The sequence below is a fragment of the Schistocerca americana genome, chromosome X (genome assembly GCF_021461395.2).
Source record: "Schistocerca americana isolate TAMUIC-IGC-003095 chromosome X, iqSchAmer2.1, whole genome shotgun sequence".
NCBI classification, from domain to species: Eukaryota; Metazoa; Arthropoda; class Insecta; order Orthoptera; family Acrididae; genus Schistocerca; species Schistocerca americana.
The window spans coordinates 511,933,519-511,952,483 of record NC_060130.1 but is presented as its reverse complement, the minus strand read 5'-3'; the positions used below and the strand labels follow the sequence as shown (position 1 = coordinate 511,952,483).

The following is an 18,965-nucleotide window of genomic DNA, read 5'->3' as shown; positions in this document are numbered from 1 at the left end:
TGTATCTTATCTTTTTGGTGCCTATGCGCAGTGTATGTTGGCAACAGTAGAGTCATCTGGCAATCAGCTTCAAATGCAAATTTTATAAATTTTCTCAATAGTGCTTCTCAAAAAGAAAGCTGCCTTCCCACCAGGGATTCCCATTTGAGTTCTCGAAACCTCTTCATAACATTTGCATATTGTTTGAACCTGCTGGTAACAAATCTAGCAGCCTGTCTCTGAATTGCTTCAATATCTTCCTTCAATCTGACATGGTACATATCCCAAACACTGACCTTCCCTAGCACAGTTCTCACATGCTTGGTCCATCTCATATCACTTTGCAGTGTTACACCCAGATATTTAAACAGTGGCTGTGTCAAGCAGGACGCTAATAATGCTGTATCCAAACATTACAGGTTTGATCTTCCTACTCATCTGCATCAACTTACATTTTTCCACATTTGGGGCTAGCTGCCTTTCATCACACTAACTGGAAATTCTGTCTAAGTCATGTTGTATCTTCCTACAGTCACTCAACTTCGACACCTTACTGTACACCATGGCTTCATCAGCGAACAATTGCAGATTGATGCTCACCCTGTCAGCCAAATTATTTATGTATAAAGAGAACAACAGCGGTCCTATCACACTTTTCTGGGGCGCTCCTGACCATACTCTTGTCTCTGATGAACCTTTGCCATCGAGGACAACGTACGGGATTCCATTATTTAAGAAATCTTCAGGCTACTCACATATCGTGAACTTATTACATATGCTCGTAACAACTTGGAGTGGGGCACTATGTCAGATATAGAAATAAGGAATCTGCATGTTGCCCTTCATCCATAGTTTGCAGTACATCATGTGGGAAAAGAACAAGCTGAGTTTCACATGAGTGATGCTTTCATGGACATAAGCTTTTCAGTCTCAAGAAAGTTTGTTTGTTATATTCAGAATGCGAATGTGTTCAAGGATTCTGCAGCAAACACAAGTTAAGGATATTGGTCTGTAACTTTGCAGGTCTGTTGTTTTACCCTCTTATATACTGTAATCATTACACTCTCTTCCAGTCGCTTGGGACTGGGTGAGGGATTCACAATAAATGCAAGCTAGGTAAGGGACCAATGCTGTAGAGTATTCTTTGTAAAATTGAACTGGGATTCCATCTGGACCTGGTGATTTATTTGCTTTCAAATCTTTCAGTTGTTTCTTTATGCCAGGATACTTATTACTATGTCGTTCATATGGTAGTCTGTATGATGGTCAAATGATGGTATTTTTGTAAGATTATCATGTCTGAACAATGTCTTGAATCTGAAATTTAAAACTTTACTTTCGTTTTTCTATCTTCAGCTGACACTCCATACTGGTCAACAAGGGACTGAATAGATGCCTTACACCTGCTAAGTGATGTTATGTAAGACCAGAATTTTCTCAGGTTCTCTGCCAGATCTTTTGCTCAGGTGTGACAGAGGTAGTTGTTGTATGCTGTGTGCATAGATATTTTCACAGATGCATGAATCTCGACTAACCTCCACTTGTCGTCATTTGTGTCTTCCCTTTTGAACTGAGAGTGTAACAGCCTTTGCTTCCTCAGCATCCTCTGAATTTCATTATTGAATCATGGTGGGTCTTTTCCATCCGTTATCCATTTATTAGGCACATAACTCTCCAGACCATGATGTACAATCTGCTTAAACTTTGGTCATAAATCCTCTACATCCATCTTACTGGAACTAAGTGATGCCAATTCATGGTCTAAGTCTGGTGCTAATAGCAGCTTATCTGCTGTGTCTAGCAGGAACACTCTCTTAGCCTCCTTGACTGGTTTATTAAATTTTGTAATCATAGTAATCGCTAATCCCCATTTATATACTCACGTTGTTGATAAGGTCATTCTATACTCACATTGTCGATAAGGTCTGGCCTGTTTGTATCTAAAAGGTCTAAACTATTTCCATTGTGTGTGTCTGCTGCCAAGCTAGCTGTTCAAGACATTTTCCAGAAAACATGTTCAGAAGCATTTCTCATGACTGTCTGTTTGTACCACACACTATGAATCCACAGGCATCCCAGTCTATACTCAGTACGTTAAAGTCGCCTCCAACTAGTATTGCATGATCTGAATATTTACACACCACTGACCATAAACTTTCTATGAATGACTCTAGAACTGTCACAGCAGAATTGGGTGGCCAGTAAAAATATCCAACAATTAACTTTTTTCAATTACACGTGTTATACATGACCTGATAACTTCAGTGTCACACTCAACTTCAAACTCAAAAGAGAAAATATTTTTGTCAATTGCAATAAACACTCCCCCTCCTATGACCTCTAATCTGTCTTTTCGATTTATGTTCCATGACTCGCTAAATATCTCAGAGCTTTCCACTTTGAGTATCAGCCATCTCTGGGTCCCAAGAGTAATTTGAGGGTGAGAACTTTTCTGGAGGGCAGTAAATTTGGGGACACTATGAGGATTACTCTGACAGTTTACTGATAAAATTATGACAGGTGAAGTGTCTTTATTCTGAACACCGTTTGACTTCTATTCTGAACACAGTTTGACTTCCCTTGCTGCATGTCAACTGGAAAGTGATTATCAGGGCACCTCAAACTACTGCCTAGCCTCAAAAACCCTCATGTGCAGACCACAAGCACTCTGCTTCCCGAGTAGCAGCTTCCTTTGTGTAGTGCACCCCTGACCTATCAAGGGGAGTCCTACAAATCCCCAAAAGATAATAGTCAAGAAATCTGCAGCCAAGACCATCACAGAGTCCACAAAGCCTTTGATTGAGACCCTCCACTTGGCCCTAAACCAAAGGACACTGATCAACTCTGGGAATGATGCAGCAAATTGTGAACTCTGCTTGCAGCCCATGTGCGAGGCCAGCAGTCTTCACCACCTCTGCCAGCTGCTTGTATGAACTGACGGTTGCCACAGAACCCATGCGACGGGCATCATGGGTGCCGACGTGAGCCACAACTTGCAGACAACTGCACCCTGCATGCTCAATCTGCCTGAGGATATCCATAAGTGCATAAGTGTCTAACATAGGAGCTCCCAATAACTAGTAAACCCCCCTCCCCCCATCGCCCCATGTGCCTGCTCGGATCCTGCCAAAGGAGCAGCCACCTGTCAACCCACAGGGTGAATGGGTGAGGCCAGGTGGCCAATCTTCACATTGGCCCCCCACCTTGAGCGATGCAAATGCGTTACTATTCGCCACTCAACCTGTTGTGAGTGCAGATCCACCATGATGGGTGCACTAGGAGGTGCCTCAGAAACAGAGCACATAGCCAAAACAAGCGACATCTGAGGTGTCCCATGTGACACACCAGATTCTCTGCCACTGCTGTACCTCGAGGCAGCAGCCTGAAGGTGACTGACCATAGCCAAACCATAGAATGTGAGAGTTATACACCTCCTTCCAGCCACACAAGTGGGATGAGGTTCTCCTTACTCCTTTTCTCATAAGTCACAGCCTTCTGATGCACGGCTTCTTGCTCCAATGAGAGGACCCTCCAGTGTGTGGTCTTATGGCATACAGATCACAGTGCGCCACATTTTACTAGACTGTGTTTTATTTTCAGACCAAAGGGTGGAAGCTCATTTGCTGTCTATCTTATCTGACAATCAGATAATCCCACTTGTGCCATTTTTTGTGTGTTATCAGGGTGGCTGGTTGATCTATGGTTTTGGTGAGTGATCAGATAGGTGCATAGTGCTGAGAATCTTTTAGTTTTCCTCTATTCTTTGTTGTGTTTTGATAGTTTTTGTACATCTCTTGATTGGTGGCATTGTTTTTCATGCCGTGAGAGAGTGTGACTGAGCAGGTGACAGAGTGAGTTAGTTAGTTAGTTACGTGTTCCATTGATCAATAGCACGTAAAAACCATTATGATATGTGGAACGTGTCAAATGCACAAGAAATGCGCACACACAGGAAACAAGGGTTTTTTTACATTATAGAGTTATACCTAAATATTTCTATTATCCATTCCCTTAAGTGGCACAAAATGCATATATTATGCATATATTATTTCTCCAGATTTATTTACTCATATTCAAGAGTTCATCTATGGTATAGGAGGAGTTGTCAAGGAGGCATGATTTCAAGTTGTTTTTGAAACTATTACTGCTGTCTGTCAGACATTTTATTTCATCTGGTAATTTATCAAAAAGTTTTATAGCAGCATATTTTACCCCTTTCTGTGCCAGATAGGTTAAGTAAAGAATAGTGTAGGTCTTTCATTTTTATGGTATTGTAAGCATGAATGTCGCCGTTGATTTTAAACTGGTCCATGTTGTTGAGAAAAAATTTCATTACTGAGTAAATGTACTGTGAAGCAATTGTAAGAATTCCTAACCTTTTAAACAGATGCCTACAAGATGTGAGGCTATGAACCCCACACATTATTCTAACCACTTTCTTTTGAGCAGTGAATACTTTTTCTCTAAATATTGAGTTACCCCAAAATATTATCCCGTATGACATCGAAGAGTGAAAGTATGCAAAGTATGTTAGCTTACTAATTTCTATATCCTCAAAATTGGCAATTATTCTGATTGCAAAAGTTGCTGAACCTAGTCACTTTAGGAGATCCAAAATATGACTTTTCCAATTAAGATTCTCACCTATATGTACACCCAATAAACTTAGTATGCTCGATCCTGGCTACTGTTTTCTGTTAATGTGTTATGTTTATTGAAGGAATTATACTTTTTGCAGCAGTAAATTGGATGTGCTGTGTTTTTTCAAAGTTCAGAGCAAGCCCATTCACAGAAAACAAATTAATAACTTTTCCAAAGACCTTATTTGTATCATTTTCTATCAGACTTTCTTTTACTCGTTTAATAATTATGCTTGTATCATCAGCAAACAATGTCAGTTCAGCATCTTGTTTCACATAAGAAGGGATGGCATTCACATATATCAAGAACAGGAGGGGACCATGATCGAACCTTGTGGAGCACCTAATGTAATTTCACCCCAGTTAGATGAAGTGGCAAACTGCTTTGAATCACTTGAAGCATATAAAGAGACTTTTTGCTTCGTGTTCTGTAGATATGACTTAAACCACTCATATGCTGTTCCATTTATACCATAGAATTGTAATTTAATCAAATGCTTTGGATAAGTCACAGAATAATCCTACTGGTGACATTTTACTATTTAAAGACTCTATTACGTGGGCAGTGAAATTGTATATTGCTGTCTCAGTGGAACAACATTTCTGAAATCTGAACTGTGATTTACTAAGTATTCCATAACTGTTGAGATGGCTAACCACTCTTGAGTACACTACTTTCTCAAAAATTTTTGAAAATGCTGTAAGCAAGGATACTGGCCAGTAATGATTGACATCTGTGGTTTCCCCCTTTTTGTAGAGAGGCCTGACAATTGCAGATTTTAACCTGTGTGGAATAATACCCTCAGTCAGTGATGCATTACATATGTGACTCAAAACATCAGATGTAATTCCTCTACATTGTTTTAATAACTTGTTAGAGTGAGTGTGATTTTATCTCAGTTTGTCTTTTAGTTCTCTGATTGCATTTTCTAAGTTTTAAGAACATTTGTTTCAACTGTTCAACTGATCTACATATTGGCACTGATAACCTTGAGTGGTTGATTGCCTCTAAACACTTGCTTCCCCCCCCCCCCCCCCCTCCCCTCGTCACCCTCCTACACACACACACACACAACACCACCACCACCACCACCACCCCCCCCCTCCTCACATTCCATGGATTCAGCATTCCAGTCTGTAAAATGGATGCTGAGAATTGCAGAATCATTAAAAGTGGTCTTACATTAAATCAGTAAGTGGATCGAAACAGCATATCCAGACACTCTGGGATGATAATGGTATTGAAACAGAGGATGACACACGTAAAGCTGAAATACTAAACACCTTTTTCCAAAGCTGTTTCACAGAGGAAGAATGCACTGCAGTTCCTTCTCTAAATCACCACATCAACGAAAAAATGGCTGACATTGAAATAAGTGTCCAAGGAATAGAAAAGCAACTGAAATCACTCAACAGAGGAAAGTCCACTGGACCTGATGGGATACCAATTCGATTCTATACAGAGTACGTCAAAGAACTTGTCCCCCTTCTAACAGCCTTGTACCACAAGTCTCTAGAGGAACAGAAGGTTCCAAATGATTGGAAAAGAGCACACGTAGTCCCAGTTTTCAAGAAGGGTCGTCGAGCAGATGCACAAAATTGTAGACCTATATCTCTGATATCGATCTCTTGTAGAATTTTAGAACATGTTTTTTGCTCACGTATCATGTCATTTCTGGAAACCCAGAATCTACTCTGCAGGAATCAACATGGATTCCGGAAAAAGCGGTTGTGTGAGACCCAACTCACTTTATTTGTTCATGAGACCCAGAAAATATTAGATACAGGCTTCCAGGTAGATGCTATTTTCCTTGACTTCCGGAAGGCGTTCGATACAGTTCCACACTGTGGCCTGATAAACAAAGTAAGGGCCTACGGAATATCAGAGCAGCTGTGTGGCTGAATTGAAGAGTTTTTGGCAGACAGAACACAGCATGTTGTTCTCAATGGAGAGACATCTACAGACTTTAAAGTGACCTCTGGCGTGCCACAGGGGAGTGTTATGGGATCATTGCTTTTCACAATATATATAAATGACCTGGTAGATAGTGTCGGAAGTTCCATGTGGCTTTTTGCGGATGATGCTGTAGTGCTGTAGTATACAGAGAAGTTGCAGCATTAGAAAATTGCAGTGAAATGCAGGAAGATCTGCAGCGGATAGGCACTTGTTGCACGGAGTGGCAACTGACCCTTAACATAGACAAATGTAATGTATTGCGAATACATAGAAAGAAGGATCCTTTATTGTATGATTATATGATAGCAGAACAAACACTGGTAGCAGCTACTTCTGTATAATATCTGGGAGTATGCGTATGGAACGATTTGAAGTGGAATGATCATATAAAATTAATTGTTGGGAAGGCGGGTGCCAGGTTGAGATTCATTTGGAGAGTCCTTAGAAAATGTAGTCCATCAACAAAGGAGGTGGCTTACAAAACACTCGTTCGTCACAGGGTTATTTGGTAAGCGTGATAGCATTGCAGAGATGTTTAGCAAACTCGAGTGGCAGACTCTGCAAGAGAGGCGCTCTGCATCGCAGTGTAGCTTGCTGTCCAGGTTTCGAGAGGGTGCGTTTCTGGATGAGGTATCAAATATATTGCTTCCCCCTACTTATACCTCCTGAGGAGATCACGAATGTAAAATTAGAGAGATTTGATCGTGCACAGAGGCTTTCCGGCAGTCATTCTTCCCGCAAACCATACGCGAGTGGAACAAGAAAGGGAGGTAATGACAGTGGCACGTAAAGTGCCCTCCGCCACACACCGTTGGGTGGCTTGTGGAGTATAAATGTAGATGTAGATGTAGAACCTCATCATCAAACCAAAAGTTGATGCTCACAGTAACAATGTCCATTTCATAAATTTTACAGTGATGAAGTTTTTGACAGGTTGCCATGAAATGTTGCTGAAAGTAACACATTCTTCATTGGAGGTCTGGGAGACAACCATTTTCTGCAAGACACATCATGGGAGACCACAGTTTGTGATTTGTTTTTTTACAATTTTTAGATACATTGCCAAATCTGCTGCCAAACTATGTAGATGGAAGGCAAATATCAACTATGAAACACAAAACTGTTAGATAAAACTTGAAATTTATAGACTTAACCAAACAAGCCAGAGAACGTGCTTAATGAAAATGATGATAATGAGGACTTTGAAGTATGGGATAGGCCATAACACACACACACACACACACACACACACACACACACACACACACACACACACACACACAATCTCCAATATGTGAAAATTTTGGGAATTAACATTAATAATAACAATCCTTGATATTAATTAAAATTTCATAACATAAAGTGGGTTCGTAATTTTTTTGTAGGAACTGGTGATTTGCATACAAGTTTGTTTTTCATGAATGTCTAGCCGGCCGCGGTGGTCTAGTGGTTCTAGGCGCGCAGTCCGGAACCGCGGGACTGCTACGGTCGCAGGTTCGAATCCTGCCTCGGGCATGGATGTGTGTGACGTCCTTAGGTTAGTTAGGTTTAAGTAGTTCTAAGTTCTAGGGGACTGATGACCACAGAAGTTGAGTCCCATAGTGCTCAGAGCCATTTGAACCATGAATGTCTATTTTCCTCATAACTATGTGTCAGTGCTTTGGGCTCTCGTCATTCTCAGTGCCGCAGTTCTATTAGATATTAACAAATTCCTCTTTTTCAGAAATGTTTTTCCAGTCTCTGTTTTATATCCTCTGTACTTCAACCATCATCACTTATTTCACTGCTCAAACAGTGAAACTCATCTGCTTGATTTAATGTCTCTTTTCCTAGTCTAATTCCCTTAGCATTGGCTGATTTAGTTAAACTAAATTCCATTATCCTAGTTTTATATTTTTTCATGTTTATCTTATAATCTCTTTTGAAGATGTTACACATTGTTTTCAATGGCTCTTCCAAGTTCTTTGATGTGTCTGAAAGAATTACAAGCAAAGCTTAAAGTTTTATTTTTCCTCTCTGGACATTAATTATGCTGCATCATCCCAACAAGAAACAGCAAGGGCAAAGGCACCACAGGCACAAAAATGCGAGTTGGTGCCATTGCCAAGGAGACTCCCCACCTGTACGAGTTCCACCAGCGCCATGGGTGGCACTGAGGATGAAGATATTGACTTCAACTTGGCCAATTGCCAGCCAAGTACAATCTACCAGTGACCAGACAATAGACAGAAACCTACTTGGAAGAAGACAGAAGAGTAGCTCTCACCCACTTGGTTATCGATCATCGCTCAGGGCTGACTTAGACAGGGAATGTCGTTTAGTGAACTCTTAAAAGTAAACAGACACTTGTAAATTGTGTTTGCTATGTACTGAAAAGTTTACCTATGATTTTTTTGCGCTTAGCTATTGAGGGGCTTTTTCATGTTATATTACATGCAGCATTGCAGACTTCATTATTCAACAAACCACAAAGATAGAGAGACCTTTTTAACTCATTTGTGTGGCTTTGTTACTAATTTGTTGGAGTGTTGTAAAACCTTCATTCACCTCCCCTGTTACCTGACCCTGGGGCATAACTGTGTAATAGTGGTAGGGAGAAATTGTCTTAGTGGTGTACTGCACTAGAAGCCACTCCATAAACTCACAAACTCGTCCTACTGCAACAACAGTGGCAACTCAGCCTCGACAGCAGTGGCAACAAGGCCTTTACAAAATTGACAAAGAGATGGCAGCTTCCCAAGCCAGAAGCAGTGGCAACAGCGGCTGGCATGACTTTTGCTTCAAATTTAAAGTGTTCTTATTTACCTTATTTCTTCTGCATAATTGTGACCTTTTTTTTAAAAAAATAGTTGTGGTAGCATGTCATATACATCACACCTTTTGCTTTTATGTTATTGCTAATAAACTAGTTAAGATGTCAACCCCACCCACTACCCACCCACAATTTATAATTCATTATTGCATGATGCAACTTTCATCTATGCTACTTTTGTAAACCCTTGTTGCCAGTTTTGTAAAGGCCTTGTTGCTACTTCTGTGGAGGCCGAGTTGCCACTGTTGTTACAGTAGGCTGAGTTTGTGAGTTTGTGAAATGGCTTCTGGTGTAGTACACCACTAAGACAATTTCTCCTGCCCACTATTACACAGTTATGTCCCACAGTCAAGTAACAGGATAGGAGAATGGAGGTTATACAACACTCCAACAAATTAGTAACAAAGTCACACAAATGAGTTAAAAATGTTTACTTGTCTTTGTGACTTGTTGAATTATGAAGTCTGCAACACTGTATGTAATATAACACAAAAAAGGCCCTCAATGGTTAAGTGCAAATAATCATCGGTAAACTACTCAGGACATAACATATGCAATTCACAACAACTGTCTGTTCACTTCTAAGACTTCACTAAATGATGTTCCCTGTCTAAGTCAACCCTGGATGATGATCTACAATGAAGTGGGCAAGAGCTGCTCTTCGTCTTCTGAGTAGGCTTCTGTCCATTGACGTCTGGTCATTGGGAGATTGTACTTGGCCGGCAATTGGCCAAGGCGAAGTCAATGTCTCCATCCTCAGCACTGCCCATGGCACTGGTGGAACTCGCGCAAGTGGGGAGTCTCTATGGCATTGGAACCAGCTCACATCTTTGTGCCTGTGGTGCTTTTGCCCTGGCTGTGTCTTGTTTGGATGACACAGAAAATTACATTTCCAAATGTCTCCTTGGCTCCCTTCACAGATTGCTCAGTGCACATACTGAATAACATCAGGATAGGCAACAACACTGCCTGACTCTCTTCTCAACTATGTTTTCCCTTTTGTGTCCTTCAACTTTAATAATTGCTGTCTGGTTCCTGCAAAAGTTGTAAATAACCTTTCAGTCCATGTATTTTATCCCTGTTACCTTCAAAATTTCAAAGAGTGTGTTCAGTCAACATTGTCAAAATCAATCTGTAAATTTACAAATGCTATAAATGTAGATTTCCTATTCTTCAACCTATTTTCTAAGATCAGCCATAGGGCTAGTACTGCCCCTGTGTTCCTGTATTTCTCTGGAACCCAAGCTGATCTTTGGCAGTGATGACCTCTAAAAGTGTTTCCGTGCTTCTATAAAAAAAAAAAAGTGTCAGTATTTTGCAACAATGACGTACTAAACTAATAGTTTGGTAATATTCAGACTTGTCAGTAGCTGACTTCTCTGAAACTGAAATCATTACATTCTTCTTAAAGTATGAGGATATTTGAACACTCTCGTATATATTGCCCACCATGTGGAATAGTTTTGTCGTGACTGGCCCTCACAAAGATTTTGATAATTACTAGGCAATGTTCACCATTTCACGGGCCTTGTTTTAGCTTAGATTTTTCAGTATTCTCTCAAATTCTTCTCATGGAATTATATCTAATTTTCAATTAATTTTCCTTGATTTGCATAATTTTATCTTGTTGTACATTTCTATTTACAGCAGTTTTATATAATACTTCCAACTCGCAGCTTTCCATTCTTTGCTTCATGCTGGCTGGCCATTTTGACTCTTGATGTTCATAGAGTTGCTTGCCTTTTTCTCCAAAAGGTGCTTTAATTTCCTAGTAGGTAACATTTACCTTCACACTAGTCACACCTGCATCTACAGCCTTGCATTTGTCCTCTAGCCATACCTATTTAGCCATTTTGCTCTTTGTGTCAGTCTCATTTTTTTCTTTTTAAACGTCTGTATTCCTTTTGCATGCTTCATTAGCTGCATTTTTATATTTTTTTCCTTTAGAGAATTAAATTCAATATTTTCTTTGTTATTCAAGGACTTCTATTAGGCCCTGTGTTAATTCTCTGATGCCTTCACTGTTTCATATCTCAAAGCTGCCCCCTTCATCTTCAATTGCATTTCATTCTCCTGCTTCCATCAAACACTGCCTAATGCTCATTCTGAAACTGTTAACAAGCTCTGGTCCTTTCAGTTTATCCAGGGTCCCTTCTCTGTAAATTCCTATCTTTTTTTAAATTTTTTCAGATTTAATCTGCAGTTTATAACCAATGAATTGTGGTCAGAGTCCACATTTGCCCCGGGAAAAGACTTACTGGTTAAAATTTGGTTTCGAAATCTTTGTTTCACCACTATATAATCAGTCTAAATATTTCCATTGTCCCCACATCTCTACCACATATACAACCTTCTTTCACGATTCTTAAACCAAGTGTTAACCATGATTAAATTATGCTGTGTGCAAAATTCTATAAGACAGCTTACTCTTTCAGTCTTGTCCTCAGTCCATGTTCTCATATCATTTTTCCTGCATAGGATTTTAGTCATCCATTACAATTAAAGTTTCATCTCCCTTCTACTATCTCCAGAATTTCTTGTAGGTCATCACACATTCTTTCAACCTCTTCGCCATCTAAGGAGGTATCTGGTATATAAACTTGTACTACTGTGGTGGGTGTGGGTTTCATCTCTATCTTGGCTGTGATAATTTGTTCACTATGCTGTTAACAGTAACGTACCTATATTCCTATTTTCTGACTCATTCTTAGGCCTACCTCTGTCTCATCCCTGTCTGATTTCATGTAGATAATCCTGTCCTGACCTGGCCAAATCAATTTCTTTTTTTAAATTCTCTGTACTAACTACTTGATTAAAGGATCTAACTCCTGCTCTGGGAGCAGTAGTATGCCAGTTTTGTTTTCCCTAATGACAACATCCTCCTGAGTAGTGCCTGCCCATGGATACAAATGAGAGACTATTTTACTTCTGGAATATTTTACTGAAGTGGATGCCATCATCATTAAGCCATCATTAAGGTGCATGCCTTTAGGTAAAAGAATGATGGCTGTAGTTTTCCCTTGCTTTCAGCCACTCACAGTACCAGTGCAATAAAGTCATATTGACTAATGTTACAAGGCCGGTTAGTCTGGTCTCTCAGGTACTCCTCCATTGTGGTTGCCTCTACAGCATGGCTATTGATACTGTTGAGGCATGCAACCCACCCACCTCTACAAGGTCCATAGTTCAAGGAGGGTTGCCATTAATAGCTGAGATTAATTACAGACATTACCATGGTGTTCTACCAGTTAACTAATATCATATTAATGTATTCTCATTTTCAGCTGCAGGAATGGATGTAGCCTTTTGTAACTGGGCTACCAGATATATGAGTAACTGAGCTACCAGATATATGATTCATAACTATGCATATTCAGCTTTTCATGATGTATCTAATAATCTAATTAAATTTTAGGCATGCAGCCATGCAGCTTTTATCTCTTCCACCAATATTTCAGCTGTGTATTTTCCAGCTGTCCTCTGAGTGAGCCAAGAGACTGACAGTACAGCTCCAAGAGCAGTAGTACATGCTCCACTGTGTAGTCACTGGACACTGTGTATGCAAGTCCACACCTCAGATGCCGATCAGCAGCAAAAGCTGAACATTGTATCCACATGCCTCATGTGGCAGGCAGAGAAAGTGTTCAAATGGTCAAGTTCTTTATCTATGTATCTACAGTGGTGACAACACTGGTGACATCTACGTGATTTACTTATTGAAAGTGCTGGATTCCATAACTTGTCCAAGTTAAAATGACTATTGCAATTTATTAAATGTTCTGTTGTTCAAATCTCCTTAACTTCTTAAGCATTGGGTCCCAAAACGATGAGGTGGGAGCTAAAATCTTCATCTCATGAGGTCTATAGAGTGGCACATATCTATGAAACATTCTATCAGTGATGACTTGTCTGGCTGGACCATGTGGGTGTACTGTTGAAGTTTAGTGCCTCTTTCATGAACAGTTCATGATGTTTGGCCATTATATCAGCTGCCACAAGTTCCAAAAGGAATCTGGTACCTGTCAATCTTTTAAAGCAACCAGGTATCCTTTAGAGATGCAAGTAGGGCAGGATGGCAGAAGATCACTTTGACATGGTGTTCTCAAGGATCTAGCACAAATCTGAAGAAAGTTGATGGTACATTAGAACATGCTGTATATTGCAAACCCATGCACACAAATCTATATTTAAATACCAGCACTTGGAATCACCCTTCACAAAGTGCTGGTGCCCTTAAGACTTTGGAATCTGGCTCTTGGTATAGCTGAACTGTAGAGAGGTTACCACGGTGTTACTGCCACTAAAGATGAATTGTACAGAGGTTGCCACAGTGTTGTTGCCACTGAAGATACTTAGAGAAAGGATTCATAATTTAAACACACTCTCCCCCTACTATAGTGGCACACAATGTGCAAGTTGTACAATTGTGTTACTGTCCAGCATCGGTAATGCCACCATAATGGAGCATATAAAACCACTCTTAAACACTGTGTCATCAGTGTCTTTGCTCATTTCAAAAATGGCCAGAAAGTAGATGACCAAAATAACAGTGAAACATCTGAAATTAGCATAGCTACATGTGTGAAACTTAAGGGCTGGATCATAATTGACCATAAGGTATCAGGAAGAGTTTCTCTAGTATGAAGAGAAAGCCATATATGCATACCACATATCATCCCCTCTATGTTAAATCAATGAATATGCATTATACTAGTTATGAGATACACAGGATTGAATGTTTCACAAAGTCTTCAAACTAAACTATAGTAATTAAAGAAATTGATTTGTGTGATTTATTGTTACCATATGTACAAATGTTAAGATATGAGATTCATAATCATATCTCCCACCTCTTGGAGGGGGGAGGGTTATAACTGTGCGTTCATCGTTCTGAATTACCAAGGCATACTGAATTTTCATCTACATACTGTAAGTAAATCAGACATATCAGATACTAATTCTAGTTTTTATTGCTTCAAAGTAATCAAGAGAAACTACTAACTATAGACTGAATCAGCAATAAAACTGTAAACAAAAATCAAATTCACAGAAACATTTAATCTCCATCAGAATCTAGTTCAGGCAATGTGTCGCACACAGTTTGAGTGCTCAAGAAATGGCAGTAATATTCATGATACTCCCATGTAATTATCTGCTTCTCACACATTGAAAGCAGAACCTTGAGCTTTGCTGCTATTATCAGAAGTTTTTTCGTGTATTCCTTTTGATGAGTCATTTGCTGAAGGTTCTTTCTTTCTTGTTAAGGTTACTTCTCTAAAGCTGTCTTCAAATTCTATCTTATAAAACACTGTAGGAGGTTTCCTTCTTTTGTAGTTGAAGAGGCAAAATTTGTGCATTAGAATTTTAGGGTTATTATCTGGTCGTTTTTAAAATTTAGGAACTCATCATACAACATACTGCAGGCGATGAAAGGATGAAAGTTCCTCCTGCAATTTTGAATGGTTTGTTTCAATCCTTCAGAGTGGTACATCAGCTAGTACTTACTTTTTTTCTCTGTCATGAAATGAGTAAAGTTACACACCATTTCTGTGTCACCTGTTTCAAAAAAATGTGTAGTCAGTTGACTGTAAGTTTGGATGATTCTTGCACAGAGTGACAGACATAAACACAAAGGCAGACTTCTTCAGCTGAACCCCTCAGACAACTGGTATTATTCTTACTTTTGTAATTTCTATTAGCACCATGATGTAGTCATAGACACATGTTGCAGTTTCCATTGATCCTCTCATTCCACAAGTTACTAGTGCCATCTTGATTTCTCAGATTATGTGTGGTCAAATTATACACTGCCAGGTTTCCTCATATTGACTATTTGTTAGCATGGAGTATTTGAGGTATTCAACACAGCTTGTTGATAAAAATTTACACCCACATCAATTGGATTGTTCTGTGGTGTCATTTTTCTCTGCAAATACTTGTCATGATTGTCTTGCTTCAACAGCTTCCCATTCTTGGGCAGTGAATTAAATGTGGTACATTTGCAATACAGATCTTCCTTCAGTCTAAAGAATCCTAAATTTTGTACTCATGGAATATTTTATGGGGTTTTGGAAGATATGCTGGCTTTCAGTTGCCTTCATTTTCAGTTTTATAGTAATTATACATTAATGTGATATTTAGGCTTGAATTGGGGTACCTTCTTGCAGCTGAATGGAAAGATAACTCAGAATGTTCCATCTTACGTGTACAATCATCATCATTCTCCAACAGTTTGTTATATTGTTTATGTCTGCCAGGTTCATCTTGATCAGCAGTACCATCACAGACTTTTGTACATCTTTTGTGCAGTCTTATTGCAGCTATGCTGTAGGAATGCATTTTTGCCCAATAATAATGTGGTGTATAATGAACTGAGCTCTTAAATGAACAGCTGGAATGTTATCAACACATTGTTACATGTGAAGTGACATAAATAATGATGAGATATGTGATTGTAATCACATGTAAGAAAATTTGTAAGCATATCTGATCAATGTATGCAGCACATTCATGTTTGAAAAATGCTGTGGGAGCTTGTAACAGAGTACCAAAATCTTGGATGTGATTTATTCACTGTTGTGGCATTGCAATTTGTTTTTTTACTGAAGCAACTCATTCAAGGTTTTTCTATGATAAAGGACTCAAAGAATGCAACTTGCCAATACATATATATCAAAATTGCTTTTTTCACACATTTGTGGTTTTTGCATAAGAGACACAATATACCCTACTATCCAAGTGTCTACCTCCTGTGTATAGTCCACACTTGACATATTAGGGAGGTCCTCCACTTGATAGGGGAGGCCAAGAAATCTGTGTATGTGATTGTTGCAAAATGGTCTGAGGCCTCTGGTTTCATCTCTCCACCTGATTAAAAACTAGAGAACCACTGTCAGTTGTGGGAATTATGATTCTTCCACCACATATGTGAAGTTATTCGTCCTTACTACTACAGCCAGCCATCTGAAGTAACTAAGAGTGGCCTCTGAACCCAGGCAGCAGTGATGTGGGTATGAGCCATAAATTGCAGCGAACTGCACAGATTGTAGGCAGTAGCTGCCAGCAGGGCCTTCCTTATAACTTGAAGGTCCAGTATTAAACTTGCAGATTGTTTGTCTACCCACCTTTCTCTGATCATCACCATTCTCTGGCTGATGTTAGCTCTCTCTATGACCAGCTTGTCCAGACTTTTAGGGAAGAATGCCCTCAATCCTAATAGCTCTTCTTCTGACACACATCTTTCATGATGGCAATGATGGTACAATGAGAGAAGTTCAGGCATAAACAGGGGCATATCAACTGCTGTTTTTCCTGTTAGTAATCCACAGATGAACAAAGATGCCAGTAATATATGCTGGTGTGCCAGGTAGCTAGATGTTAGGCAGTATTAATTTATTTTAATTCACTGCTAACCCTTATTAGCAAACATTTGTGATCGTAATAACATTGTATAGTAGTGTTTTGCAGTTTGTAGCAATAATCTCAGTTTTGGCTATATAAAATCACATTTTCAATTGTTTCCTCCATCTGTCACCTCTGCTTTCAAAGAAACATGGGTGCATTTTTGTTTTGTATGCTATCTAGCATGAGACAGTAGTCCATGTGCAAGGCCATTACTGCTCATATCCATTCATAACACATATATGAAGTGCCAAATTATAATGCATACATACTATATACCCTCCATAACATACAGTGCATTTGCTTGTGGAGCACAGGAGTAGTTCAATAAACATTTGGTTGAAGAGCTAACAGAATTATAATCCTATCAGTCTATTTCATTAATCTTATGACTGTTGTGCTGTGTTGCAATTGTCATATCCAGTTAACTGTTGTAACAGAATTTTTTATCAACCAAAGAGGTAAAGAGTTACTGTATTACCACAATTCAGCCTATAGTACTCACTGCCTTTTAATTTTAACAGTGATTATTTCGTTAAATGACATAATGTTTTTATGACGACACAAGAATTATATGAGATTCAGACTGTATACATCAGAGTTCACCAATTCCAACGAAGTTGGACTAAACAATTTAGCTCATAGTTGTAGAATGTCCATTTTCATTTAATTGGTTTAAATTTCCACAAGTTAGTGCTGTTTTAGCACTAATCATTTCAGCTTAAAACACTAATTTCCTAAGTTTGTAAATATAAATTATTTAAGATGTGTAGTTTAAAATGCATACAAAATAGAACTGCTGTGACCTGCTTTGGCATTCATCCAGAATATTAATTTTTGCTACTTCCTTTTTTCATTATTTAATAACATAATTTTCTGTAACTGCATTAACTCAGACAAAGCATTTTCTGTGGAAAAATAAATGGTTAGAACAATCTGCTCTATTAGAGACTGGACATTCTTTAGACATGTTCAAAAGAGCAGTGGAATTATTTCTAATTTCTGTCTACAATAATTTCTCTTCGTGGTGTTGTATTTTAAGAATATAAGCTGCAGTTTAACACACTTACTTTGTTGCAGTGGCTATGTGAAATTACAACATGGGCAGTCCCGAACTTTTGTTGTAACACATCCAATGGATGTTGGACCCATTCGCAAAGTGGAGTTTTACTGGCAGTATGATATGGATGTCCTGCAGCCACGATCTCTCTGTTTCTTTTGGTGTAATGATCATCTATATGTGTCAAAAATAGAGGTTGCAGAAGTGGATATCAATAACAGGAAGTAAGTATGAGCCAATCTAAAAGTATCCTTACATATGGACATACACATATTTGGCTTGTAGAGGTATGCAGTACCCATGTAATGACTGTTTCCATTGTAGTTTTTGTTATGACAGTAATCATGTTCTATGTTCGTGATCTCTACAGACCAGATGTAATTGTGTCTGTATGATCACTAAAGACAAGACACTGCTCTACATAGTATATGTCAATAATTGTATCTGTGTCTTTATGATGAAAAGCATTGTAAGGTGCTTGCTGAGGGTACGTTTTGCTATGCCACATATTAATATTTCATTCTATTCCAGCCACAGTTGCAATATTTTGTGAAATGTTACTAGTCAAATTTTATTTTAATGCTCCTATAGGAATGCCATGTAGCTGGTGAGGGCTACTTGCAGATTCCACCCAGAGAGACTGTAACTGGAATTTTCTAGAGAGATTTCTGTGAGATATTATCCACCTTTGTTTGAGAGACCTCACATTAGGACATTTCAGAAATGCTGTGACCCTCACTTGAGGGTTAAAAATACTCTTTTGTTTACATTCAGTGTCCCTTCCTAGGCATAACTGCTGTTGGTCATACACAATAAAATAGTTCTCCAGTGTAGGTCATACAAGCACTCCATGACCAATATCACTCATTGAGCAATTGCAGTTACCCAGTAATTATCAAATATAATAGTAATGCTCCTATCACCTCTCCCTTGAGAGCTCCTCATCTAAGCCTTGAAGGTTCAAGGCATGTTGACCAGCTATTGTGTTGTCCTCTGCCTTGCAGCAACATATGGGTGCAGTATGGAGGGGCATGTGGTTGGCGTATTGCTTTTCTGACTGTTTTGCCATTTCCAGACTGTAGACACTATTTTTCTTTCAAATTGCTTCTCAACTAG

At 39.0% G+C, this 18,965-nt stretch overlaps 1 protein-coding gene across 3 annotated transcripts in view; it reads left to right on the top strand.

The window, feature by feature from the left end:
• Positions 1 to 18,965, top strand: part of LOC124555404 (pancreatic triacylglycerol lipase-like) — a 452,049-nt gene that overhangs the window by 422,132 nt on the left and 10,952 nt on the right. For all 3 annotated transcript variants that reach the window (XM_047129300.1, XM_047129301.1, XM_047129299.1), the window contains one exon: positions 17,870 to 18,073. In XM_047129300.1, the coding sequence (XP_046985256.1) occupies positions 17,870 to 18,073 (204 nt within the window). The remainder of the gene's footprint in view (positions 1 to 17,869; positions 18,074 to 18,965) is intronic.